The 27,174-nt window shown below is 35.9% G+C and overlaps 1 protein-coding gene across 1 annotated transcript; it reads left to right on the top strand.

Annotated features, from left to right (window-relative positions):
• The first annotated feature begins 14,426 nt into the window (after positions 1-14,426).
• On the top strand, positions 14,427-25,991 carry LOC143573310 (sugar carrier protein C-like). Its single transcript, XM_077058223.1, has 10 exons — positions 14,427-14,885; positions 15,223-15,852; positions 15,950-16,218; positions 16,301-16,508; positions 20,446-20,558; positions 20,608-20,685; positions 23,819-24,025; positions 25,303-25,453; positions 25,499-25,693; positions 25,791-25,991. The coding sequence occupies exons 1-10, from the start codon at positions 14,427-14,429 to the stop codon at positions 25,989-25,991; spliced, it is 2,511 nt and encodes an 836-aa protein (XP_076914338.1).
• The last annotated feature ends 1,183 nt before the right edge of the window (positions 25,992-27,174 follow it).

The raw sequence follows: 27,174 nt of genomic DNA on the forward strand, positions 1-27,174 counted from the left end.
GGCTGGCCGATCGGAACCCATGGGCCTCCCCGTTGGGCTGTTTTGGCCCAATAATCTGGTTTTTCAAGCCCAAATTCGAAAATCCCGGTCCAAAATTTAGTTCGGGTTCGGTTTTTGGCGCGAAAAACTTATCGGGTGCGTTAAACAGCGCGAAAACGAGCGTTTTTTCGGCTAGTTGTGTGTAAAATTATAAAAACATACTATATGTTTGTAAAAATCAAAAATATTTTCATGGATCGCTTAAAACATTTCAAATAAGTGTTTGGTAAGTTTTTTTCGGCTTAACGGATGATACGATGCTTGGTTTGTAACTATCTTTTGCGTTTAAATCTATAGCGGGTAGTTAAACGAGCATATTTTCGTTTAACTTGTTTGCTATCAAACTAAGGCCATATTTCTAATGTTTTAGCTTGTATTAAACGTATATCACTCATAGATGGCCCCCCGAGATATCTGGGTCATAACCCGACCTGTTCGGTTAATCGTTCGTTTGTTACGCGAAAGGCGTTTATTTGCTTAATCGGTAAATACGTACTGAGGTGTACCTTGTTTTGGCTCAAATGTCACAGTTTCTCAACGAGAGGAATCCAAAAATGAGGTTACCTACCATCGCGTAGTGCGACGGGATGGTCATATGACCATCGCGCTACGCGATGGTCCGCACAGACGGGAAAGTTAGGGTTTTTATGTTATGTTCGTTTTGACGACCCTAGAGGCCAGAATTCACTATCCAGGTGATTTTCAGAGCAGGAGAGAGGAGAACCATCACTTCCAATCATCTCAAGGTCTCGTGCATGATCCTATCCATCATAACCGAAGCCCGAGAGATGCCGAGACGCGGCTAGATCCTTAAAGTCATACCCGGGATGTATAGTTTGTAATCTTTCAGTTATTTTCTCATGTACTAGAACGATTGATTGTAATTATTTTGATGTTAATCTATGAGTATTGATGTCTAGTATTATTGTGCGCAACGTCAGTTTAGGTTTATTTCGATCAGAATGATTAGTGCATGAATTTGATTATTTGTTTATCTGTTATGTGCATGAATTTGCTATTGGTTTGCTTACTTGGATTCCCGGGTGTGATTTGCTTTGTTGACTGATTGAATCCCTGATTATTTGTTTGTTTGCTATAAAACAAAATTGTTTGCTAGTGTGATCAGCACTTTAATTGAATTACTTCATAATGTTAGGAATCGTTTGCACTTTACACTGACCACATACTACTCGTGATTCGACACCCTACTTACCCTGACTAGTTTAAGGTGATTAAGACACTGATTTATATTGTTTTTGACTAGATAGCGACAGTCTAGAATCAAACAATTGAATAAACCACAAAGTAGGTAAAAGGGCAGAACAAAAACAATGATATGAATGATAAATTAACTTGTGACATCACAACAAACCTACCATCTTCTTCTTCTTCTTCTCACCACCACCATCTCTTTGTTTCTATCACCGACCCTTGCAGTAGCATAATCCCCCATTTCAAGTAAAAATTTGATGGAAGGGATTTCTTGAAACGGATCGAGTTTAAACGGGTATCCATCAAATTTGAAGATCTTCCACTGAACTCATCTAAGTTCGCTGATATTACTACCAGAATCGTTGTTCCGCTCATATTACTTGTGAGAATCTTCTTCGTGCCGTTGTTTGTTCTAAGGACCGCTGCTTATTTCCGGAATCGTTACTCGTATGCTATTGATTAGGTGAAATTGGGGTTAGCAATTTTATTTTAGGAAACCATTTGTGATGGATTTATAAAATAAATGACCGGAGGGGGCGTTTTATAACCTCCGGTAACGGTTATTTACACCGGCAGTTTTCCGGTGAATCGACGTGACGGTTAAACCATTAGACGCGGTAGTTTTATAACCGCCGGTGAATTGGCGTTTTATACCCTTCGGTAAAGGTATTTAGGCGCGACAGTAACGGTTATTTATATAGGCTGGTTTTCCGGTTCGGGTTACGTGACGGAAAAGTCAAACATCGTTTCTTATTATCTTTTTTTTTTTAATATATAGTATAAACTTCACAAAACAGGTATAATAAAATGAAAATTTTTGGGAAAAAGGTTGGAAATGGTTGTGACGGTTAAACATCGGGTGGAAACCTACTTTTTGTAATTTAATATAATAGATATAATATTAGGAATAATAAAAGAAAAGGATGGCAACATGAATGTAGAATTTTAGAAAGAGGGATGTTTTGAATTCTAAATGTAGTAGAGATAATTATGGTTTATTGAAGACCTAACATTTAACGTCACATTTATTGAAGATTAAATATCTTGTATTTTTTATGTTTCCCTTTGATATAGATTTTGTGCTAACTATTAGTTTGTATGTTGTCATTGTCCTTCTAGTCCAATGACATGATGGTTATGATAAATACTAGGATCTTATGGTATCAAGTTTGAAATCTGACTCAAGATAATTTTTTCAGAATGGTAGGCTTCCTTCTTAATGATGTTTCGGGATAAGTTAGAATTGGAATATCAAAATCAGTATGGATGATTGAAATTTCGTCTCAGAAATTTTCATTCAGGTATTTAGGATGCTTCCAAATAGAATGTTTTTATGTTATTCGTTTTTAATTATTTTTCTTTTTCATTATTTTAAATTAGCAAGGACGGTAAGGTAGCATAATATTCCAAAGTTTTAATTGATTAAATATTTTACTTAGTATCTATTAAGTAATAAAAGGTTACATATGTTTATAAAAGGCATAAAAACTAGAATTAATTAATATATAAGTGGAGGCTTATGGATTATTAAATTTGCTGACCATACATTTGTATGGTGGGAGCGACATTATTATTATTATTACCGACAACGTTGTCGTATTTCATTTGTAGTGTCAAGAAAAGATGATAAGAACTCGAGTAGTGGTAATTAAGCACATGGAAGGTTGCATGACACGTTACGTCCTAATCAGTAATGACTAGTTTTACAAAAGTGATGTAGTGATAAAACTTGCGTATAATCATTTCTCAATTTTTGTTTTCTATTTTCTTCTCTAATATTTTTAACAAATAATATTTCATTAAATAAAACAAATTACATTAAAATTAAAAACTTACATTAAATTACTAAAAAAATAAAAGTACTAGATAAAATATGACATCTTTTTTGAATTCCTTCCGTTTGAACACGCTCAACGACCTCCTTATTAACTCGAAGACATTCAAATTAAACAACTACTTAATAAATTAAAATTTTAAAAACTCAAAAATAAATAAAATTCGTAGATTATAAATTTAAAAATTCATAAATACTTGAAATAACACTTTATTCAATAAACAAATAGATAAAAATATTATTCCTAATTCCATCGCCTTTTGATTTCGTTATAACTTCATACGTGTCGTTATCGCGAGCATTAATTTATCTTACCATATTTTTTCCATTTCAACTACACTATGTGCTATGTACGATCGCTTGATCCTTCATTTGAAACAAAATAGTTACAAATTCGTGGTCAAAAACTTGACGTTTGTTGTTTCACAAGGTCCAAGTCTTCGGAAACATAGACTCAAGCTTTTGCTAACGCTACTTCTTCTTCATGGGTCCATCTTTGTGACACTACCCTAATTATCGTTTGGGGATTTGTTTTTTTTTGAACGGCCGCCGGGAATTTGGTTGCCCCAAACAAATTGATGGTTTAGAGAGAAATTGATATTGTAAAAGAGTGCGTATAAAATTAGTAGAAGGCGTTTGTAAGTGTAAAAACAAAATCAAAATAAGTTTTTAAACTGTTACCAACGGTCATAATTGACCAGCCAACTCTTCATCTCATTGTGGGCTTGTTAGCACCACCATGTTCACAAAAGCATTAGCGGCTACTAGAATGTGACATTAAGTTCTTGGTCACGATCAACTTCTTGTAAAAAGTTGTGTAAAATCAACATGCCAGAAATATGTCAGATTGTATCTTAGACGAGTAAAAAGGTTCGTTTGAACTTCTGAGTATAGCAATTTTTTTCTTCAACGCGTTCAATGGAGTTCCGTAATGATGCATGACGAAGGTTAAACAACTCACGTGTATTTTGAAGACCACAAGAAGAGTACTCCTTCAATGATATCTAACACCTCTATAAGGTGCTACGAGGGTGCTTCTATGAGGCAAACCACCATCAACCAAATAAAACTTACCTATAAACATAGTAACACCAGTATCTTGATTTAAAATTGTTAATCCAACAAACTTTGGTTTAGGATAATACCGTTACGAATAACTAACTTATCATCTCACTAGAGTGCATCTTTCATTATTCTTGAGTCAGAAGTTGTCCCTTCCCAACCACTCAAAACATATGTGAACTTTAAATCAAACGTACACGTGCACAACATATTAATCGTCGGATATCCCTTATGACCACGATATCTAGCCGCATCTTTATTACTCACTCTCACACAAACATATGTTCCATCAACTGTCCTAATACAATCCTTGAAAAATGGATAAAATCTCTTTTTTTCTTGAATCTCTTTTGAAACTATATCACCAGTAGGTTATTGAATGTACTGATCTTCTAATAATAATATTGCATTCAAAACTCAATGAAAATTTCTATTTATGGCTGATTCTGATCGACGATATAACCAAGAGACATGGCTAGTTCTCAAATCATTGCCTACTATATGTAAAAATCTAACAACTTCTTCTACGCACATACGCTGAGTTGCTTGAAGACCACATTCGTTCTTCAACTTATGACATAATATCATGAAAGCATTCTCACTCATTCGGATAAGTTTACGACATTTTCCACTTGTGGCGAGATTGTGCAATATCTCTTGTCGTACTTTTTGATTATGCAACATCATCTCGAATTAATTGAACGTCTTCTATTACATCTCCTACGATGTATAATAAGAGCCGCCACTAAAGAAACCAAATTAATTGCAGCTAAATGTTGAGTCCTGAGATATATTTCGTCATCCATTGCAAGTCTATCTACGTATCCAAATAATTTTAGTATCAATTCTAATATTGATTTCTAATAGGGCGAGCATATATTGGTTCAATTTGGTTATTCTCGGTTAATCGGTTTCGGTTAGGTTATTTCGGTTTTAATGCTCAATCCTAATTTCTAATGAACTTTTGTATACAAGTTTGATCATCTAAGATTGCATCACATAATTGTTTATATAAAAATCAATCTCATAACATATGTATTAACTAAGAATATTATGCGGAGAAAAATTACTACATGTAATTGTGTACACATATATGAAACTAAAAATATGCACATGATAAAGAAAACCTAGATATTATAAAGTAAAAAGGAGATTGAAATATTGTAAGGCCCCGAACCCGGTAGCCTTACTTTAGCGTCGGATTTACTCATAAACACAGTTCTTACAAATCAGAGTTCATTAAAACTTTTCGCGGAATATAAAACATTAATCATTTGTTACAAAACATTGAATCTTTTCTTCTTTCCTCAGATGCCAGCCTTTCAATCCATGCCATGTGCCATCCTCATGCTAACTCTATAATCAGCTCACCTGCGTGCATACTAAAAGTCAGCTACGCTGAGTGAGTTCTAGTTAATCGATCGCCATACAATACATACACATACATACATATCCGTAGATACATATCCATACTTCACTAGTTACCCTTCTGTTCCACATACATACTTGCTACCATACATACATATATATCTACAATCACTAACCTCAGTAAACCGAGAGTACGTTCATAGTCCACCGTCTATACCTGTACTCAAGGTCGTGAACACGTACAAGGTTCGCAGTCCTTACCTATGTTCACCATTTATGGTACGTACAAGGATCGCGGTCCTTCCCTATACCATAGCACATCCACAACACGTACAAGGTTCGCAGTCCTTCCCTATGTTGCAACCTAATTCATAGCACGTACGAGGTTCGCAGTCCTCCCCTATGCTACAAATACAGCACGTATAAGGTTCACAGTCCTTTCCTATGCTGTAATACATCCACAACACGTACAAGGTTCGCAGTCTTTCCCTATGTTGCAACCTAATTCATAGCACGTACGAGGTTCGCAGTCCTCCCCTATGCTACAAATACAGCACGTATAAGGTTCACAGTCCTTTCCTATGCTGACGCCTATCTACATTACGTATAAGGTTCGCAGTCCTTATCTACGTCTACATATATCATCTACTTCACGTATAAGGCTCGCAGTCCTTAACTACGCCATCACCAGCCGAGTCTATGTCCGACAGAAGCTAGAGGGATTTGCCATCCTAACTTACTATGTCGAACGTAGAACTCACATGCCATTCGTGTACCTATATACACATACTTACATTATAACATAAGAACACTCTAGGCATTCTTTACCTCATTCATTTAACAACCATACCCCTTGTCGACACGTGCAATATCCGAAGATCGTTCACGCCCCGACAAGTATTCATTTGAAACATTCGTACATCTTCCATATATAATATTCGTACCTTCATTTATAACCTGACAGTACGCGCAATATCCGAAGATTGTTCGCGTACCGACAAGCAATCATTCATACCTATCACATATATCACATATGACATACACTTATCACTTAGGATAAATGTATTAACAACACATCGAGTATGCACACAGCCCCGAAAACATAACAAGGAATGGGGCTAGAAACTCACCTGAACACGGTTACGTTCACCGTTAATCGTAATCCCTTTCTTCAGTTGTGCACGGCTGACTGTATAACAAGTACACGTATCAAACAACTATCACTACTCATATCATCTTTCCAGTCTTAACTACTACCCACAACGAACGGGGGTCCGGGGGCAGCGCCCCTGGCAGCGGGGTCTAGGGGCGGCAGCCCCTAGCAGGGTCCAAGGGGCAGAGCCCCTGGCTGGGGTCGAGCTGCCAGGTCAGCTTGGAAAAATTTTATTTCCATTAACTGTCTTAACACATTTTTCATTAGATTTTTAATTTATTTTCTAAACGAACTTGACTTTAGGCGAAGTTAACCCTCGGGCGAACTTAGCTCTAGGCGAAGTTAACCTTAGGCGAACTTAGCTTTAGGCGAAGTTACCAGCTAGGCGAACTTAGCTTTACAGCGAAGTTGCCATCAGGCGAACTTGGCTTCAGGCGAAGTTGTCATCAGGCGAACTTGGCCTTAGGCGAAGTTACCAGTTAGGCGAACTTAACTTTACAGCGAAGTTGCCATCAGGCGAACTTAGCTTGCAGGCGAAGTTCATCAGGCGAATTTAGCTTGCAGGCGAAGTTCATCGCTTTGAAGGCGAAGTTGCCCAGTTGCAGGCGAAGTTGTCCAGATCAGCCGCTGTTCGGTTTCTGTCCAGCATTTTGAGCGATTTTAACACCCTTGCTATGGTTCAATATCACCCACTACGCTTTCCGACCATTTTCGGTCGCTTATACACTAAAAAGCTTGGATTTTTAAACTTCAAAGATCAAGAATCATACCTTTTTGAGCTTGTTTGGATCTTGTTTAACTTGTTAACACACTAATCGCTCTCTCTCACTCTCTCTCTCGGATCTGCCCGTTCCTCTCCTCGGCCCGGCGGCGGTGTAGATGGTGTGTGTGTTTTTGGAGTGTGTGTAGAAAGTAAGGAAATGAAGATATTTTTGGGTTTAGGGGATATTTATATCCCTGAAATCCCATGGACCTAAGGCCCATTCTCATTTAACCCGTCTCCATTAATCCAACACTAGCCCGACTCATACCAACTCCTACTCTATTATTTATTTCCTGACAACCCGAGTAAACTTTCCCTCTATTAGTAAGTAATATAATTAATATCACTTTGAAATTTCGGGATGTTACAAATATACCTCAATTATTGATAGGGCAAGCAGCATAGCACGTCTATCTCTGTTAATTGAATTTAAGAAGAAGAAGAGGCATAAATAGGGTAAATTAGTAATATTGTAATGGGTTATAAACTTTTCCTTCACAATCAGGTCATATTTGGCTGAAAAATTTTGAAAGAAAAAAGCCCTAACATTTATATTCTATTCTCTTTCATTTCTTTTATATTAAAAAAAAAAACACCTCAAGAATGAAAAAAGCAATCTATATTCATGGTTGGTTCATATGTATGCACCAACTTCTCATACTAGCAATGTTATTCAACGGTTTACCCTTATTCAGTTTGATTTATCTTTGCGTTTAATATTTGATTTATCCGTATTGTCAAGTTTGTTTATTACAATTCAAGACTTCAAGCACCCGGTTCCCTACCAAGAAAGACATGTTAAGCAAAAAGAACATTAAATCTAACAAACACGAAGAACAAATGTGAAGTTGTGGTTACATATTAGAAATTAGCTTTGTCACAACAAGAAAATTTGATGATTATATGCGAGTGCAAGGTATATACACGAATTGTGGTTATCACATGCGTTTAAGTCGATGTTTATAGGAATTATTAAGAGTAAGTTATGATATTTTAGCCAAAGTAAATTTACGGTTAAGGTTTCACATATCTTATAACACTAAGTATATTATAACATATATTATAACATAAATATGATTATGTTATTATCTCTTATTCTCTTATATTTTACAAAAAAAAAATAGTAACAACAATAGTTGTTAAATAACTAAAACATAGGAAAATAATTTTTATTTTAAAAATTCAGAGTAGTTTGAAGCAGGTTATTTTTGTTTTTGAATGACGAAAGTAACATTATAAAATGACTAGCAGGGCGCCAATAAAGTACCAATTTAACCAAGGTTATTTTTGTTTTTGAATGACGAAAGTAAGATTATAAAAGTATCAATACCAATTTAACCAAGAGAATTCATAACTCTTGGCTCAATTTTTTGTTTTTTGGAAAGGCGGTATTTTATATAAAAAAGAAAAACAGATCTACCAAGTAGCTAGAACAAGAAAATCAGAACATTACAAATAAAATAGAGGGTTCCTAAGACACTCAATCCTAAAAATATTACATGTACATCTTCTACTACTATACCACAAGAATGAGAAAGGTAAGATTTCATCAAATAGCGTTTCTTTGTTATGGTGAGCCTTCTTAAATACCAAGTAATTTCTGAATCTCCAAATAATCCACCAAGTAATAAAAATATTCATACCGATCAAATCTTACTTACGAGTTTGAATTCTCAACGTATCCCACCAAGACATTAGCTCAACCGGAGCTAAAGAGGAAGACAATGGAAGGCCAAGCAAGAAGCAATAAGACCCCAAATCCGATTAGACACTGAACACATACTAAAAACATGAATAGAATCCTCACGATCATTACAAACAGGGCATAAACAGTTCAGAATATCTATACCCTTTCTCACCATATTCACTCTCGTATGAAGTCTATTAAGGAACACCCTCCAAGCGCAAATACTAACTTTTCTAGGAAGAAATTTGAACCATATTGTCTTTCGAACCCAGGTCGGAAGGATAACGTTATCAATAACCTTCCTAACGCCTTTAACCGTGAAGTCTGTCATATCCCCAAAACTCCAAACCCATTTATCTTAAGTATCCGTCAGACTTAGGTGTCCTAACGCAGCCATCAAATTAGCAAATTGGTCACTTTCTCTTCCTCGGTTCCTCCTCTAATCTCTCTTCTCCAATTTCAAGAGACACCATCTGCCCTTTGATTAACAAAACACTGTGTGTCCATCTCCAACACAAAAAGGCGAGGATACTTGACTGCCAACGTAGTACTAACCAAAATCTAGTTTCTTGACCGTTTCCAATCTTTTTTGTTTTTTGAATAGCGGAAAGAGGAATTACTTACAAATCATGTAGTTTATTAAAAGAGTTACACATAGACGACTATACACCTGACCCCAACCCGCTACTATCACGATAATTTGGATTTATTTCAAATCCATGTATGGCTTTAATCATCTTAACCCACAAATAATTATTATTTGAAACAAACCTCCAATGCCACTATTGTAAAAGAGCCTTGTCAAATGCCTCCAAGGAACCAATCTCGATACCTCCTTTTTCTTTAGACGTTATGACTTGTTTCCAAGCCACCCAATGAATTTTTCTTTCGTCATTTTAAAAACCCCAAAAGAACCGAAACCTAATTCTTTCCAAAATCTTCAAAACACTTGGATGTACAACGAATAAGGAAAAAAGTATATTCCCAAAGCTCCAAGTGTCAAAGTGTTTAAAAGAGTTCTGGCTCCAATAGACAATAAATTCGACTTCCAACTGAAACACGAGTTTGAAATTATCTATGATAACCTTCCAATCTTCAACTCTTTTCTTACTCGAACCAAACAGTAAACCCAAATAGGTGAAGTGAATTTTAGTCGGAAGACATCCTATGGATGAAGCGCATAACACCACCTCCTCATATGGAACTCCCACACCATATAGATTAGATTTGAATAAATTTAACTTTAACCCTGAAGCCAAATAAAAACAGTTCAAGATCTGAACAATACCATATATGTTTGCCTCGGACCATTCCCCTAAACATATGACGTCGTCTGCATAAAATAAATGAGAGATACATTCTCCATTTCTACCAATCCGAGGTCCATTAAAAATACATGCTTCAATAGCATCCTCCATAGCCACATATAACCCTTCCATGGCTATTAAAAAAGGAAACGAAGACAAAGGATCACCTTGACATAGTTATTAATCTATTTGAACAAAGAGAGCTTCATATTGTCCAAAGTTATCGGTGGAGAGCATTTAACAAGAGAAAATGCATAATATGGAAACTATGATCATGATCTAAATGTGATCATGTGATAATGGTTTTAATGTGACATTTAACAAGAGAGATTTCATAATATGGGAAGATAATAAAATACTTGTTAATGGTCATAGAAGAAATGATTTATATACTTATCAACTTGGTGATTATAGCATCTGTAGTTAAAAATTCAACTTTTTGGCATAGAAGATTAGGACTTGCTGGTATGAAATTACTTCAAAGTTACCAAATTAAGATATTGTTAGAGATGTGTCTAAATTGAAATTTGATTGTTATTTTTGTGATGCATGCAAAAATGATACACAAGTCCATGAGTCTCATAAAGCTAAGAACATGGTGTATCACTAAATGGACGATTTTTAAAGTTATTTGTTTATTAAAACAAAAATGAAGCTTTTTAAAAATTCAAAAGTTTAAGTAGAAAGATTTGTAAGGCCAATAATTTGGGACTTGCGATATCAATATGGCGAAACTCGTAATATATTTATGGTCAAGTTAATAATTAAAGTGGGCGTGAATTTCGGATCCGAGACGAGAGTTTCGGTGCACGCGTTAGCTTCAAAGGGGAAAAGGCTTTTAGAAGATTTGTGTTTTGCTATTAATAGGACTTTATTTGTCATATGTATGTGCGTTTTTTTGAAGGTGTAATCAACCGCTCAAGGGGAGCTCACCTTGGGTGAGATCGGTTCGTTTCATATTATCAATCTTTTAAACCGATTACAAAGTCGTTCATTATCCTTTATTATCTTTACGTTATATGTTCGATCGTTTGATTTCACCACACTCGTCTCGATTGCTTGTCAAGAACAAAATCCGTTTCGTTTGTCAAATCCGATGTTAGGGACCTATAAATGGTATCAGAGCGGGTTTGAATCAACTCATTCAACTTTGTTCTTAATATTCGATTTCTAATTCCGCGATTACCTGAACCGAGACGTTAATTTCTTGAAGTTTTTGATGATCCGTTGAAGTTCTGGAAATAAAGTTTGATGTTTGAAAATAAAGTGTGAAGATTTGGGGAAATAAAGATGCTTGAAGTTCGTCTTGTGTGTAAATGTAGATTCTTAGCCACGTTTATAGGTTCATTTGAATATTCTTATGAAGTTTAATGGAGGTTTTAATGAAGAAATATGAAGACATCGCATCTCAGATATGAAATTTGTATGACCTGGTACAACATCAACATCATCATCTTTTCTGGCAGAAGCTGCAGCGAACGGAGGTTGTGGCATAGGGCCGACAACCTGAAAACAAGCGGCTGGTGATGTTAGAGAGAAGCGATGATGATGATGTATAGCATGCGGCTGGTCAGAAGACCGTTTTCCAGCCAAGGGTGGTAGCCGGTGACCATGGGTAGTGGTAATACTTTGATTGTGGCGTTTAACGGCGGAGGTGGCTAGCGGCCGTTGTTTGCTCGGTGACCCATGACGTTGGTGCGCATTTGAACGGTGGGCTCTCCCGGTGATCTAGAAGTGATGATTGGCAGCTGTGACCGGAACCTGATTTTCCGGTGTCCAGTTATTGGTTTTCCAGAAGGGTCACAATGGTGGTGCTGTCATTGTGTGTGACTCTAGGGTTTCTGGATGTCATCAATGGGACCATCGCTATACTGGAAGAGCTTCAATTTTGCAAAGGTGAAGGTTGGGCGGTTCTTGGGCTCATATGTAGGCTTGGGCTTTTTGTGTTTTGGTGGATTAAAATTGATGAATTTCATTTGCAAATTAGGTTGAGTTATTAATTGTTGGGTCCGTTTAACAATGAATATTTACTTGGGCTGGTGGATTATCTTCTGGGCCAAATGCAAATTTAAATTTCAACCACATTTTTGGGCTGCAAGTTGGTTATAGATTGGGTTGACCAAGGTAAGTCAAAATGAATCGGGTTTTCATCATTGTTTGACCGCATTCAAAACTTGTTATTTCTATATTATTTTCAAGGCGTTCGAGATGTTGAATCCGAAAGGTGACCTTCGAACGAATTAATAAGCTTTGTCATTCGACCGTTGAAGCCGGTATTTCGAGAACGATTTGTGGATATTCGACCTCATCTCAACCTATATTTCTTAAGATCCGAGAGAATGGATAAAGAAGCGAGAACTCCTTCATGAATGAAATTAGGTGGCTCATAGTTTGATGGGGTGAATTGAAACGAAGAGGCTTCGATTTATCGGATGATTTGTGAAGATGCGAGACACGGTTTGACAAAGTTTTAATATCACAAGGCAAGGGGGTGATTGTAAGGCCAATAATTTGTGACTTGCGATATCAATATGGCGAAACTCCTAATATATTTATGATGAAACTAATAATTAAAGTGGGCGTGAATTCCGGTTCCGAGACGAGAGCTTCGGTGCACATGCTTAGCTTCAACGGGGAAAAGGCTTCTAGCAGATTTGTGTTGTGCTATTAATAGGACTTTATTTGTCGTATGTATGTGTGTGTTTTTTAAGTTGTAAACAACCACTCAAGGGGAGCTCACCTTGGGTGGGATCGGTTTGTTCAATATTAACAATCTTTTTTCATCGATTACAGAGTCGTTCAATATTATCTTTACAGCGTCGTTCAATATTATCTTTATATTATTTGTTCGATCGTTTGTTTATATGGCACCCGTCTCGATCGCTTATCTAGAACAAAATTCGTTCGTTGTGTTAGATCCGGTGTTAGGGGACCTGCAAGATTCAAAACCAACAAGCTTGTATAATTATGCTTTTCGTACCGACCATGGTAAGGAATTTGATAATGAAGTGCAATATGAAGTATTTGGGTCTATTTGAATGAAGCAAATTAAAGAAAAATGACAAAATTTTAAATTTCCAAAATTACAAAACAAAGAGCTAGATCATTACTTGAATAATCTAAATCATACATAATAACGGATAGAAGCGGGCTAGGTTAAGTGGTCAGCATAAATGTTATAGTTGACTAAAGATAGTAAGCCCATAATGGACTATTTTTCTAAGTGATTTTTCTAAAGCCCCATGAGTTTTAGCCGCAAGCCCAAACTATTAACTGTATTATATAAAAGGAAATTAATAAAAATGTTACTCGAATTCGGGTTATTTGGATTGGCTTGGTTCGAGATCTTAAATTATAATTGATTCTGGTTTGAACATTCTTGATAGAGTATTTGAAATCAGAATTTGATTATCCGGTTCGAATTTTAAACTTTTTTGGATCCTATTCAAATAATGAATTTTTATATATACCTAAAAGTTTTAAATTTGAGGCTTAGGTGTAGTACCAAATTAAGTTTTGCATCATCATACTAGTCTATGAAATTTGTAAAAAACTAAAGGTGATAACGTCATATATTTATTTTCGTTATGAAGTTGATACAAACCTCATATTTTGTTATTCTAAAATAATTGAAAGCTAAGAGAGTCATTCTTAAGAAAATATTTTAAGATCAAAGAATAGGAAAATAAAACAATAGTAAAAAACCCTAATTAACCGGATTATTTATTATATAAAACGTCACAAATAAATATATCCATGATTTTGATAACAGATTTAAACTAGAGATAACAAATCTCAATAACATATAGTTTGTAATTCAAATTCAACATATTAAATTAAAAGATAAACACAAAATCCTAAATGGATAAACTACAAACAGAATTTAAGAATCCGCTTACAACTACAACACAACAATCTTTACATCTATAAATACAACGTTGTTTTTCCAAGTTGTTATTCATTATTATTATTCATTCTTCTATTCTATTCATTATTCAACAATGGCTGGTGGTGGTGTGATCTCTTCCGGTAACTCAAAAGCTTACCCTGGAGAACTCACAAGGAAAGTCATAATAACATGTTTGGTGGCTGCCTGTGGAGGTCTTATTTTCGGGTACGATATCGGAATATCTGGTGGTGTGACATCCATGGCACCGTTTCTGAAGGAGTTTTTCCCAGAGGTTTACAAAAAGGAGTCGGAAATCAAAGCTTCTAGCAACCAATATTGCAAGTTTAATAGTGCAACGTTGACAATGTTTACGTCTTCGTTGTATCTGGCTGCGCTTTTGGCATCATTTGCTGCATCCTTTATAACCAAGGCTTGTGGCCGGAGAATTTCTATGCTTATTGGTGGTATCACTTTCTGCATCGGGGCACTTTTAAATGGCTTTGCTGTTTCGGTCTGGATGCTTATTGTTGGCCGGATTCTTCTTGGTGTCGGTATTGGATTTGCTAATCAGGTAATTCATTAATATTTATTATTTGTTTTATTGTATATTACTTTGTTACGTTAGAGTTTGATCTTGATCAATATAATAACTTAAATATAATTATACTTAAGATACATATAGTGAATAATTTTTTTTATTATAATTGATATCGCTATTATTTATGATTACTTTTAACACAAGTATAGTTTACTTTATGCTACTTTTAATATTAAGATTATAAAAACAGAAAAACATTGTTGTAATTAAAAATTTAAAGTATTTAACCTGTTTTTCTTGGCACACATATAAAACAATAATATTATCAACTTTATGTTCTTTGGTTTAATGTTTATATTTGTATATACAGTCTGTGCCTCTATATCTTTCGGAGGTGGCTCCATACAAGTGGCGTGGCGCATGCAACGTGCTGTTTCAACTCTCGATCACCGTCGGGATTCTCGCGGCGAATGCCGTAAACTTTGGGTTTGCCCAGATCAAGGGCGGCTGGGGCTGGCGTTTGAGTTTGGGCGGTGCTATCGTCCCCGCTATAATCTTTATCATCGGGTCACTAACGCTCGCGGATACTCCAAACTCGCTTATTCAACGTGGAAAGCTTCAAGAAGCGAAAGAAAGATTACTTAAAATCCGCGGTGTTGATAATGTGGACGAAGAGTACAACGATCTCGTTGAAGCAAGTGAACAATCTAAGATGATTACAAACCCATGGCTTAATCTTTTAAAGCGAAAATATAGACCACAAGTGTTTTTCGCAGTTGCTATTCCGTTTTTCCAACAACTAACCGGCATGAATGTTTTCATGTTTTACGCTCCGGTTTTGTTTAAAACCATGGGGTTTGGAGACAACGCATCGCTCTTTTCTGCTCTCATCACCGGTTTTGTTAACATGTTAGCAACAATCGTTTCAATCCTCTTGGTCGATAAGTATGGAAGAAGGTTTTGGTTTATTGAAGGTGGCATTCAAATGTTGGTGTGTCAGGTAAAGAATTTGAATTATTAATAAATAGACGTAATTTAGGGTCTCATATTGTTGTTTATGTAAGTTCTTACCATAAGCTGTTGTGTTATTTTTGTAGGTTCTAATTACCATTGCAATAGGTATCAAGTTTGGTTTAAATGGGAACCCTGGGGAGCTTGAGATGTGGTTTTCGGCGCTCGTAGTGTTAGCCATTTGCATATACATTGCCGGGTTTGCGTGGTCTTGGGGTCCGTTGGGTTGGCTCGTGCCTAGTGAAATCTTTCCTCTGGAGATACGATCGGCCGCACAAAGTGTTAATGTTTCGGTTAACATGTTCTTCACCTTCTTCATTGCACAAATCTTCCTTCCAATGTTATGTGCCTTTAGGTAAGTGATAATCTATACTGATATAAATTATTCTTGTACATGCATATTCATATCTTATGTATTTTCATGTGTTTGTTTTTAGGTTTGGATTGTTTATATTCTTTTTGGTCTGGGTGGTGGTAATGACAACTGTCGTATACTTTCTCTTGCCGGAGACGAAGGGAATTCCGATTGAAGAGATGGCCGGAATTTGGAAGGAACACCCGTATTGGAAAAGATTTGTTCCCGTGGCTGATGAAGAGATGGCGGATGCTAAGAATGCAAACAAGGATGATCAAGAAAATAAAGTGGTCTAAGGATTGATTAGTTTTCGTTTTTTGTTTTTTTATTTTTAATTCCGAAAGGAGATTAGTTTTCGTTTTGTCCTCAAGATACTATTTTGTTCTTTATTAAGTCACCAGACACTCATGTTTCATTTTCGCTTTATCGAATATTCATTTAGCAAAGTTTTATAAACTGATTATTAAATAGGGTAAAACATGCAAAGTTTTATAAACTGATTATTAAATAGGGTAAAGCATACAAGAGTACAGGAACTGATTGAACGTAAAACATACAAGAGATTTATAAACAGGAACTGATTGAACGTAAAACATACAAGAGTTATAAACAGGAACTGATTGAACTGAACAAATTTATTTAAAGTTATATCCCAATACAATTTTCTAAATATTAAGTAAACGCAGTACTGTGTTTACTTCTTGAAACACCCAATCTTCTAAATTGCTTTTCCATCCAAACATCATCATCATCATCATCATCATCATCATCATCATCATCATCATCATCATCATCATCATCCTCCTACTCCTCGTGGTATGCACCCCAGTATAACTGTATCATCATCATCCTCATGTGTGCACCCCAATATAACGGGTCACATGCTTGAGGCTCGAGTTAAAAGATGCGGATAGATATCGTGGTCGTAAGGGATATCTGACGATTAATGTGTTGTGCGCGTGTACGTTTGATTTAAAGTTCACATACTGAGTGGTTGGGAAGGGACAGCTTCTGACTCGAGAATAATAAAAGATGTACTCACTAGAGATGATAAGTTAGTTATTCCTAACGGTATTATCCTAAACCAAAAGTTGTTGGATTAACAATTTAAATCATGATACTGATGTTAATTGATTGATTTTGTAACTAAATGGTGTCTTTTTTATTATTATACGGTTGATCAATTTGTTACCGTTAAGGGGACGGGTTGATGGCTCGGTATGGGAACAAACATGTCTTTGCATATTGAAAAATCTTTCTTTTCTTAGTAGGTATCTTGCATGAAGATTGAAGATGATGAAAGAGGTTAACAAGCGTGATGAAGTTTTCAGTTTTTATTCAAATATTTGTTACTTTATTTTTTATATGGTTAATATTTCGACATGATTTGAGAGTTGGATATTTAGTACATGTTTGGAATGTCAATGAACTTTTGGTTGTGGTGAAGATATTATAATTTCTATATTTGTATTTAAGAGTTTTATTATTATTTTATATTGTGAAAATGCGCCACTAAATCCCTATATTTGTAGTGGCAAACCACAAAGTACCATTAAAAGTTTGAAGTTTGTAGTGGCAAGGTAAATTAGTGCCACTAAAAGTTCAAAGTTTGTAGCGGCGAACAAAGAAAGTGACACTAAGCCAAAAGCTATAGTGGCAGCCCAAAAATACCACTAAAAGGCAAAAGCTAATAGTGGCGGTAGAAGAAAATTTGCCACTAAAGCCAAAAGATTAGTAGTGGCATAAGAGTGCCACTAAAAGCACAAAGATTTATAGTGGTAGACGAAAAAAAGTACCGCTAGAAGTCCAAAATATTTTTAGCGGCATACGGGAAAAGTGTCACTAAAGCCCAAAAGTTTGTAGTGGCACACAAAAAAAGTGTCACTAAAAGCCTATAGTGGTAGCGCTTCTAGTGACACTTTTTTTGCGTGTCACTCATTCCATCAGGATTCTTTAGTGGCACTTCTTTGATTTCTTGTGACACTTTTTGTGTGCCATTAAATGGCTTTTTATTTGTAGTGCACTTTACGTATAACATCTTTGCTCAACACCCATTTTTAGTGGCGTTTAGTTTTTATGCCACTAGTTTAACATTCTATTGGCACGTTGCATATGTCACTGAAAATTTAACGGCACATGTTTTTAATGATAATTTTAGTAATCTATATTACATTATAATGTCTATATTTTATTATAATGGAGATAGGATGCCCATTTTAGTAAGTTACACCTATTTTCATTCTCTTTTCATAAGACTCCGTTAAATTTATGGGGGTTACCGCTGACGACTTCAATGCTTCCGTTTCAGGCGAGCATCGATTACATTTCGGCCTCAATTCATTGCAATCATTGTAACCACTTGTTCATTATTTGCTATTCTCAAACTTCAATTAGATCCATCTTTCCATGTTGAGTTTATCTCTCACGCTCCTATGGCACTTTGACAATATGCACATGCATGCAAGAATTGAGTTTATCTTTCACGCCCCCGTGGCACATTCACAAAACCTTGATATAGAAAAAAAAGTAAGAAAAAACTGAAATCGAGATTGAGAATATATGCGTTATCTTTCCCTATCATTTTATGAATTCAAATTCATCTCTCACGCTCTCGTGACTTCAACAACCCTAGTACTCCTCTCCTCTCTTCAATTCAATCGCGAAATCGAACACCTTTTCTCTAATCCGCAAGTCAAACTGCATTGATCATCATCTGCATTTCATCGCAGTTTCACTCTATTACTCTAATTCCTTAGGGATTTGTGATTTCGTATTCTCGATCGTTCGTAGCTTCAGTTAGGGTTTACAGCTGCAAAGAAAAGAATCCTTCCACTACTCGCAGGAATTCGATCTTAGTCAAAGCTGTAAGTAATTCATTCTCCATGATTTTGTGTTCATTCAGCTGTTATATACTTGGTCACATCATTCTACTGTTCGCTTTATTCGTGCAATCGACATTGTGTTTTGCGTCCTGGATGTGACCTAACTGTTTTCCCCCAATTAAGAATGCTAATGGATTTAATAATCGATTGCTATCAATTCAATATCAGGATTGTAGCTTTAGTGATTTAGGTGATATCTTGTAAATTGGCACTTAGTTACTAACTGGACGAGGATGAAGCATCAACTACTGACGGTGATGGTAGGATAGATTAAATAAGCTTAAAATAAGGAAAATCGGAAATAAATAATCCCATCTTTTGTGTATTGGCCGATAATAATCCCACCTTTAAAAATTACTAGCAATGGTCCCACCTTTTAACTATTTTTGTCTCACTGGTACTCCGTTAAAATATACTTAACGTCGTTATGTTATTTCCCTAGTTTCAAACCGATATTTTAGGGCTTTTGATCGGAAGAACGATATGAGTCGACCGATGTAAAACTTATTTCGAAACGATGTTTCAAATGGCTTGATTTTTGTTAATTGGAAATTCAAGCACCTGAATTGAAACATTGTTTCGTCGTTTGGATCACCATTTCTAGATAAGTTTTACATCAGTCGACTCGTATCGTTCTTCCGATCAAAATCCCTAAAACATCGGTTTGAAACTAGGGAAAAAACATAACGACGTTAAGTATTTTTTAACGGAGGACCAGTGAGACAAAAATAGTTAAAAGGTAGGACCATTGCTAGTGATTTTTAAAGGTGAGATTATTATCGGCCAATACAAAAAAGGTGGGATTATTTATTTCCGATTTTCCTTAAAATAATAATATTAGTAATCATAAAACTAAACTTCAAGATATACGAATCAAACAACAACTGAATATGTTACTTAAATGAAATTAATAAGTTTATGATCCAGTATTGTTATATAATCTATGTTACAGAAAGTAGATAAAGGAAATATACAGAATCAAGGCTTTTTGGATTTCATTCTTAAAAAATTTACATAATTGGTCGCTCAATCAATCTCAGGCAGAGGTATTAAGAGTTGCATAGTCAAGGTATGCTGCAATTAGGTTTTACTCATCAATTATAAATTATATTTGTCGTTGTGCATATGATGAACGAGACAGTCCCAACAGGTGTTGAATTAACCTCAATAGCGGAGGATGGACTTTTGGACCAGCATGATGAAATTATAATGAAGCGATGTGTTATGGATCACTTACATGCCCTGTGATATCTGCCCTACTTCAAACGGTCTGTAGGTATGCTTATTATTTGTTATGATAGCAAATTGTTATAAAACAAATGTCTAAATGTTTTCTATTTAACAGGTTCCAATGAGTTCTATGAAGATGGTAGGTGGAACTTCCGGTTATTATGTGTCTGATGTAATGCATTTAGACATGATTGGTGTTGGTTCAACCTCGGCTAACGTTGTATTTGGGTGAGTTAGTTATTAGTTATTAGCAAGTGCTTTACAATATTAATTGCAGTTGTAGCACGTCTCAAACCATGGAATTTATTAAGTCTGAAATAGCGCTTAACGGTATCTTTGGATTTGGTCAAAGCGGGTTATCGGTAATTTCACAGCTTTCTGTACAAGGAACTGTTAGGATTGAACTCACACACGAAACTGAACACACACGCAAAAGCAATAAATGAACACGAGGATTTAACGTGGTTCGGTCTTAAACTGACCTACGTCCACGGGTGGCAACTAGGTATTCTTCATTGAGTGACAAGGGATTACAAGTATATAACGTCATATATATAGAGACTAGTCTAGGTTTGCATCTTATTAAACAAGAAATCTAAACCGGGCCGGGCTTCGGTCTGGCCACCCTACACCCGTCTGCCATTTGGACTTCAAATAATAAACCAGGCCTAAACAAAAAGGCCTATGAACCCAAAAATATCTCACTCGGAGGCCTTGAATACTCTCGTCTGCACTCCTGATCGTACTTCTGTAATCTCAACATTAAAATTTTTCTAGTTGCCACCGCCTTCTCATCAATGAACCTGAAGGCCCGTTGATGCTCCCCGGAGCTCCAACAAGTCAGTCACGGCTAAAACTGCCCCTGACCCGTTCTCTGTCCCTACCGGCTCCCACTGTAACGAACTACCGGATCCTGAGATAACCTGAGAACAAACACTCTCCATATTCAGCAAGTAATTCACTGGAGAGACTTTTACAGCTGGAATACTGGTTTTCTTAGTCCACTGTCAACCTAGAACTGTAACTGAAACACGTCCTGTGCTCCCACTGTCACGATGTCCTTCGATTGATTTAACCTTCCTAGCTCGTTCATCCTGAATCTTCACTTTGGCTCTGGGTTTGTTACTTGCAAAACGAACCTTCTTCTGCCCACAAGATTCTGTGAACCGGATTTTGTCTTTCACCAAAACTGGATCCACTCCTTTCGGTAACATATCGACCATATACAACGAACCCATTTTCTTGCCACGAGCAACCACGAGATTTCCTTTGACTACTTTCCACTGCCCATTCCCGAACTTAACATCGTGCCCCTGGTCATCCAATTGCCCAACTGAAATCAAGCATTTCTTCAAACCTGGAATAACCCTCACGTCTTTCAATGTCCAAGAACTATCGGCTGAAGTTATCAAATCAACGTCTCCCATACCCATAACCTCTAAAATATCATCTTTCGCAAGTCAAACCTTTCCAAAATCCCCAAACTTTAGATTCTTCATCGTCTCACTACAGTGAGTGGCATGAAACGATGCACCGGAATCCATCACCCAAGCATTAACGTTACTCTCAACACTGCAAACCAAAGCCTCATCACTACTGACCCCGTCATCTATGTCGTCTTCTGTAACGTTCACCTCTTTCTTACCATTCGGACACTAATTCCTGAAGTGTCTTTTCTCTTTACAACCCCAGCATTCAATATCTTTACGAGTTTTAGACTGACTCCTCTTCCTAATCCCACTGCCTCGCTGTTTTCCCCTACCTCTACCTTCTATGATTAACATATTGCCTGATGATTCACCTGAACTTCTGCGTCTTGAATCTTCTCCCAAAATCAGATCCCGAATCCCATCAAAGGTAATTTTTGTAAACGAACTACAAACCGCAGTCACTGTTTGAGACCAACTGTCGAGCAAAGAGGATAATAACAAAAGGCCCTGAACTTCATCATCAAACTTATTGTCGAATGACACTAACCGGGAGAGGATTGAATTAAGATTGTTGATATGCGTTGTAACTGACCCACCCTCTTTCATTCTTGTTGTCACTAGCTCTCGGATAAGACAGACCTTATTCGCTGCCGAAGGCTTCTCATACATGTTGGATAGTGCGTCCATCATACCACGTGCTATGGTTTCTTTCATGATGTTAAACGCCACATCTTCCGACAATGACAAAGTAATGCAAGCCCTAGCCTTCTTGTCTAACTTCTTCCAATCTGCTTCTAACAGCTTTTCTGGTTTTTCATTCTCAAGCACTACATCTAAGTCTTTCTGACAAAGTAACGCTTCAATCTGCATCTTCCACCAACCAAATTCCTGTCCATCAAACTTCTGTATCAAAACATTTCCGTCTTCTGCCATTACAATGACTAAAACGAAAACCTGGATAAAAACAGAGACAGACACAACAGTGGCACGGGCCTGAACTTAGCGGTTGTTCTACTCAACTCTGTTAAACAATCAACCTATTTAAACCGCAGCGAAATGACGAACTGTAAATCGGAAACTGAAACTTTAAACTAAAACGATAAAACCTGACAAACGCGGTTGGCATTGGTTCTTCGTTTCTTTAAACGACTTCTTCTGACTTAACAACTGTTATTCAATAAAATAGAATCTTGATTTGTTTTCTTAACTTCTTTTTTTTTAATATGATGACAAGCAATTATATTGCAAAACAAGGACCACACAAATAATAAATAAAGAACCTCAAATACAATCTGGGCTCCTGCCTTGTATTCACGGTCGAAGATTATTCTTAGTCCAACTCGCACCTGACTTTTGCTCGCTTACAAACCAATCGTTTTCTTGTTCACTAATGTGGTCGACAAAACTGCCCGGCCACAAACACGGTGATAGTGAACCCTAGTTGCGATTGTCAGGCTAGGTTTAGCGGCAGCGTATACACTAATGACAATCGAAAAACCCTAGGCGGCGGCGGAACCCTAGCGCAGTAGGGTGGCGGCGGCTGGATGGTTTGGCGGCGACTCGGCTGGTTCCCGTGTTCTTCGTGTGATCCGAACCTAAGCTCTAGATCCCACTTGTTAGGATTGAACTCACACATGAAACTGAACGCGAAAGCAATAAACGAACACGAGGATTTAACGTGGTTCGGTCTTAAACTGGCCTACGTCCACGGGTGGCAACTAGGTATTCTTTGTTGAGTGGCAAGGGATTACAAGTACATAACGTCATATATATAGAGACGAGTCTAGGGTTTGCATCTTATTAAACAAGAAATCTAAACTGCGCCGGCTTCGGTCTGGCCACCCTACTCCCGTCTGCCATTTGGACTTCAAATAATAAACCAGGCCTAAACAAAAAGGCCTACGAACCCAACAGGAACTGCTCCTGATGTGTTCTCTCATTGTCTATACTCCAATTATTCAATCACCAGTAAGTTTTCTTTTGGTTATAGCGGCTTTTTTCTTAATTGAATTAATATGGTTCAAAACATCAAAATAATATAAATTTGCATGTTTTCAGGCCATATTATAATGTGAACTTGCATAACAGTTCTGTTAATGATCTAACATTGTCCATTGAGCTGTCACTTTTTGCCTTATCGGATAACCGTGGTGGAACAATAATTGACTCGGGAACGACTCTGGCGTACCTTGCTGAAGTTGCTCTTAAACTGTTTGTGGATGCTGTAAGTTTGATATTCACTAAAGTGCAGCTTTTCTTTAATTTGTATTTACAATACACACTAGATTTATTTTTAGTAAGCATGGTTACATTTATTTACTATTCTTTTTGGGTTATTGGATTACAATTTGTAGGAGAACCTACACATGATCACAGGCTACTAAATCGTAGTGGCTTGGGTAGTATATTACAAAAAGGGCATCAGGTTTTTGTGCCACACAGAGAAAAAATGTGCCAACATCATGGAAGAACAAGCTATATTAATTATCACCTTACTGTGAGTTTACTTTAAACTTTAAGTTATAAGTTGATATAGATGACCCAACATTCTAAGATATTTGTTAATTGTTATTTTTGTCTTTGTCTCATTTGTTAACTAACTAAGATCTTGGCCTGGATAGGTACTTATTTAAATTTTGCAAATGATGTCTCTCTTTAATTAACCAATGTAGAAGCAGAATAAAAATGTTCATTTTCCAAATAAATCTGTCATGTTTAATAAACGATATTTCTTCTTACATTAGATTATTTAAATGCATATTTCCTAGCATTATTTGACCTTTGAAGTAAATTATTTAAATGCATCTTTGCTAGCTTTATATTCCAAATAAAAATGTTCAATTCTTGATAATTTGGATTATTGGTTTTGATTTAGTTTCTTGATTTGCAAAGTATGCAATAATTGCTCATAAATATTGATTATCTATTAAACTTGTACTTATTGTTTTTGTGTTTTTTATTTGTATTAGTTATATCAATGAATGTTTGTTATATAGTTATACAAATATATTAAGTTTTATCATATTCATTTCTACAGAAATTAACGATGGTGAAAAAAGTTAATGATGGATCTAGCGTGAAGGAAGAGAGGATTTAATGGAATGCCAAGATGGATGCGGTATTTCATTGAAGCTATGAAGAAGGAACACGATGATGAGAATAGAGTTGGTGGAACATTCACTTCTCAGGCATACACTAATTTGGTGAATTTTTTAACTAAACATCTTGAAAGGGAGTTTACAAAAGGACATTTAATGAACCGACTCAAAACTCTAAAACACCATTTTTCACAATGTTATGATCTATTTCGGGGAATTACGTTGAGTGGCTTTACATGAAACCCCGAGACAAACTTAATTGAGGCTGAGGAAGAAGTATGGGAAACACTAATCAAAATAAGATTCATAATTTGTTTTTAATACTATACTAATCATATATATCATTCATTTATATAAGTAATTATCCTTTTTCCATCCTGTTTCATATAATTCCTTCATATATTTATCGTTATAAAAAGATTTTCATTTATTATTTTATAACAGGAAAAGCCTGCAGGCTGCAGCTGCAAAGTGGAAAAACACAAAAGTAAGTTATTACGACGAATTGCTATATTTGTTAGCAGAAGATAGAGCAACGGGTTCAGCTGTTGTAACTGCAAAAGAGAGGAAAAATAAGATGAACAATGAGCTTAGAGTAGATACAATTGAAGATCTTGATCAATTGCTTTAAACCAATGAGGTTATTTTGGAGACTCCTCCAACTGTAGGTGATATTGATGCTGAAACAACCACAAGAAAATCAAAGGAGAAGCTTCCGACTATAACTAAGTCAAAAATTACAAAGAAAAGAAAGCTGGAAGATCAAGACGAATTCGAGTGTAAGATCATGAGTTCCATTAAAGATGTAGCTGAAGCAATTAGAAAAAATACAAAGGTATTTTAAAATAACATCATGTTTAGGAGTGACTGCCATTTTTGTTTTGATATAGTATCTACCTTATGGACTACTTTAATGTCTACTTATTATTAAGGTAATGAAGAGCTCTTGTCCACATGTTTACTCTGAGGAGGTGATCTACATAGAACTACAAAGTTTGGATTTGGCTCCTAATGAGATTAGGAAAGCATATCTTTATTTGGTGGAACATCCAGAAAAAACACGTGCACTATTTGGATGTCCTTACATTATGCAGAGGGATATGCTAGAAAAAATGATGACCACCATTGACTGAAGTAATTTTATCGTTTTTCACAATAAAAACTCAGTGCTTTTTTTAGTCCGATATCCTATACATTACGGCTATTAAGAAACATGCTTTTGTTGCTACTTTAATTAAGTTTCTAAGTACTCTTTTTGGGATATTCTGTTCTAATGATTCTGTCATTCTAGTAGCCGCTAATGCTTTTGTGAACATGGTTTTTGTTGCTATGAGAAAATAATTATTAATTAATCTAGTGGATTTCTAGCACGGATATGTGACATGGTTGCTGTTGCTATGAGCACATAATTGTAAAGTTACAATTTTTTTTCCTATCTTTTCCTTCTGATCTAACTTAAAAATGTAATTAACACTTTATTTTCTTTTTATTTTAACTCGAGAATGCTTTTTAAATATATAATTTCTTTTCCTTTCTTCCCCTATCCAATATTATCATTTCTTTTTCTTGTATTTTAAACCCAAGAATGCAGTGTAAAGAGAAGTTACACCTTTTTACCATAAATAGAAAGAAAATTATTGATCACTACAAAGATCAGGAACTATCCTAATGATCTTTATCCATATTAAGCAAGGAAGAGTTATCCTAATGATCTCTATTCATATTAAGCAAGGAAGAGTAATATATGCTGGAATTTTTGTGAAAATATTATTTTTCACAAATATAGAAAAATAGTTTTCCTAATTTTGGACATCAATATTTATATCTAATTGTATTTATATAAATATATTAAATACATTGTTTGGGTTCTATGTTGAGAGAGTTTCTCAACAAACCAAACCACGTTCAAAAATGGGGCTAAGATGAATGAGATATCGATGTTAAAAGTTGAGTGTTTAAAAATGTTAAAGCGGTACAAACTTTAACTCGACAAGTGGATTAAAGACGGTCTTCATTTAGTACTGAATTTGGAAATACTACAAGAAATTCAGCTATTAGCGGCGACACCGAGCAATAGCGGCGACGGCCACAACCGTCATCGCTATTGCCTGGAGTCGCCGCTATTGATGTCATCGCTAATAGCTCAATCCGTGTGAATAAAGTGAGAATCATTCTTATCCAGTGATTATACCATCATCCAATGGCCACAAAACCCCCACCCAATCTTTATCTTACCTACACCTCAACCTTCTTCAATACATTATCATCTCATAAAAACTCTCTTTCAATATTCATCATGCATTCTTCATATTCTCA

Source organism: Bidens hawaiensis, unplaced genomic scaffold (assembly GCF_021521415.1).
Source record: "Bidens hawaiensis isolate Kalapana, Puna unplaced genomic scaffold, B.hawaiensis_p1.1 tig00026376_1, whole genome shotgun sequence".
NCBI lineage: Eukaryota > Viridiplantae > Streptophyta > Magnoliopsida > Asterales > Asteraceae > Bidens > Bidens hawaiensis.

What these genes read in the sequence shown, in the direction of transcription:
- LOC143573310 (XM_077058223.1), top strand. Translation starts at nt 14,427, where the DNA reads ATGGCTGGTGGTGGTGTGATCTCTTCCGGTAACTCAAAAGCTTACCCT. An exon ending in TTCAAATGTTGGTGTGTCAG is followed by an intron (nt 15,853 to 15,949) that starts GTAAAGAATTTG and finishes TTATTTTTGTAG; the next exon opens with GTTCTAATTACCATTGCAAT. An exon ending in CCAATGTTATGTGCCTTTAG is followed by an intron (nt 16,219 to 16,300) that starts GTAAGTGATAAT and finishes GTTTGTTTTTAG; the next exon opens with GTTTGGATTGTTTATATTCT.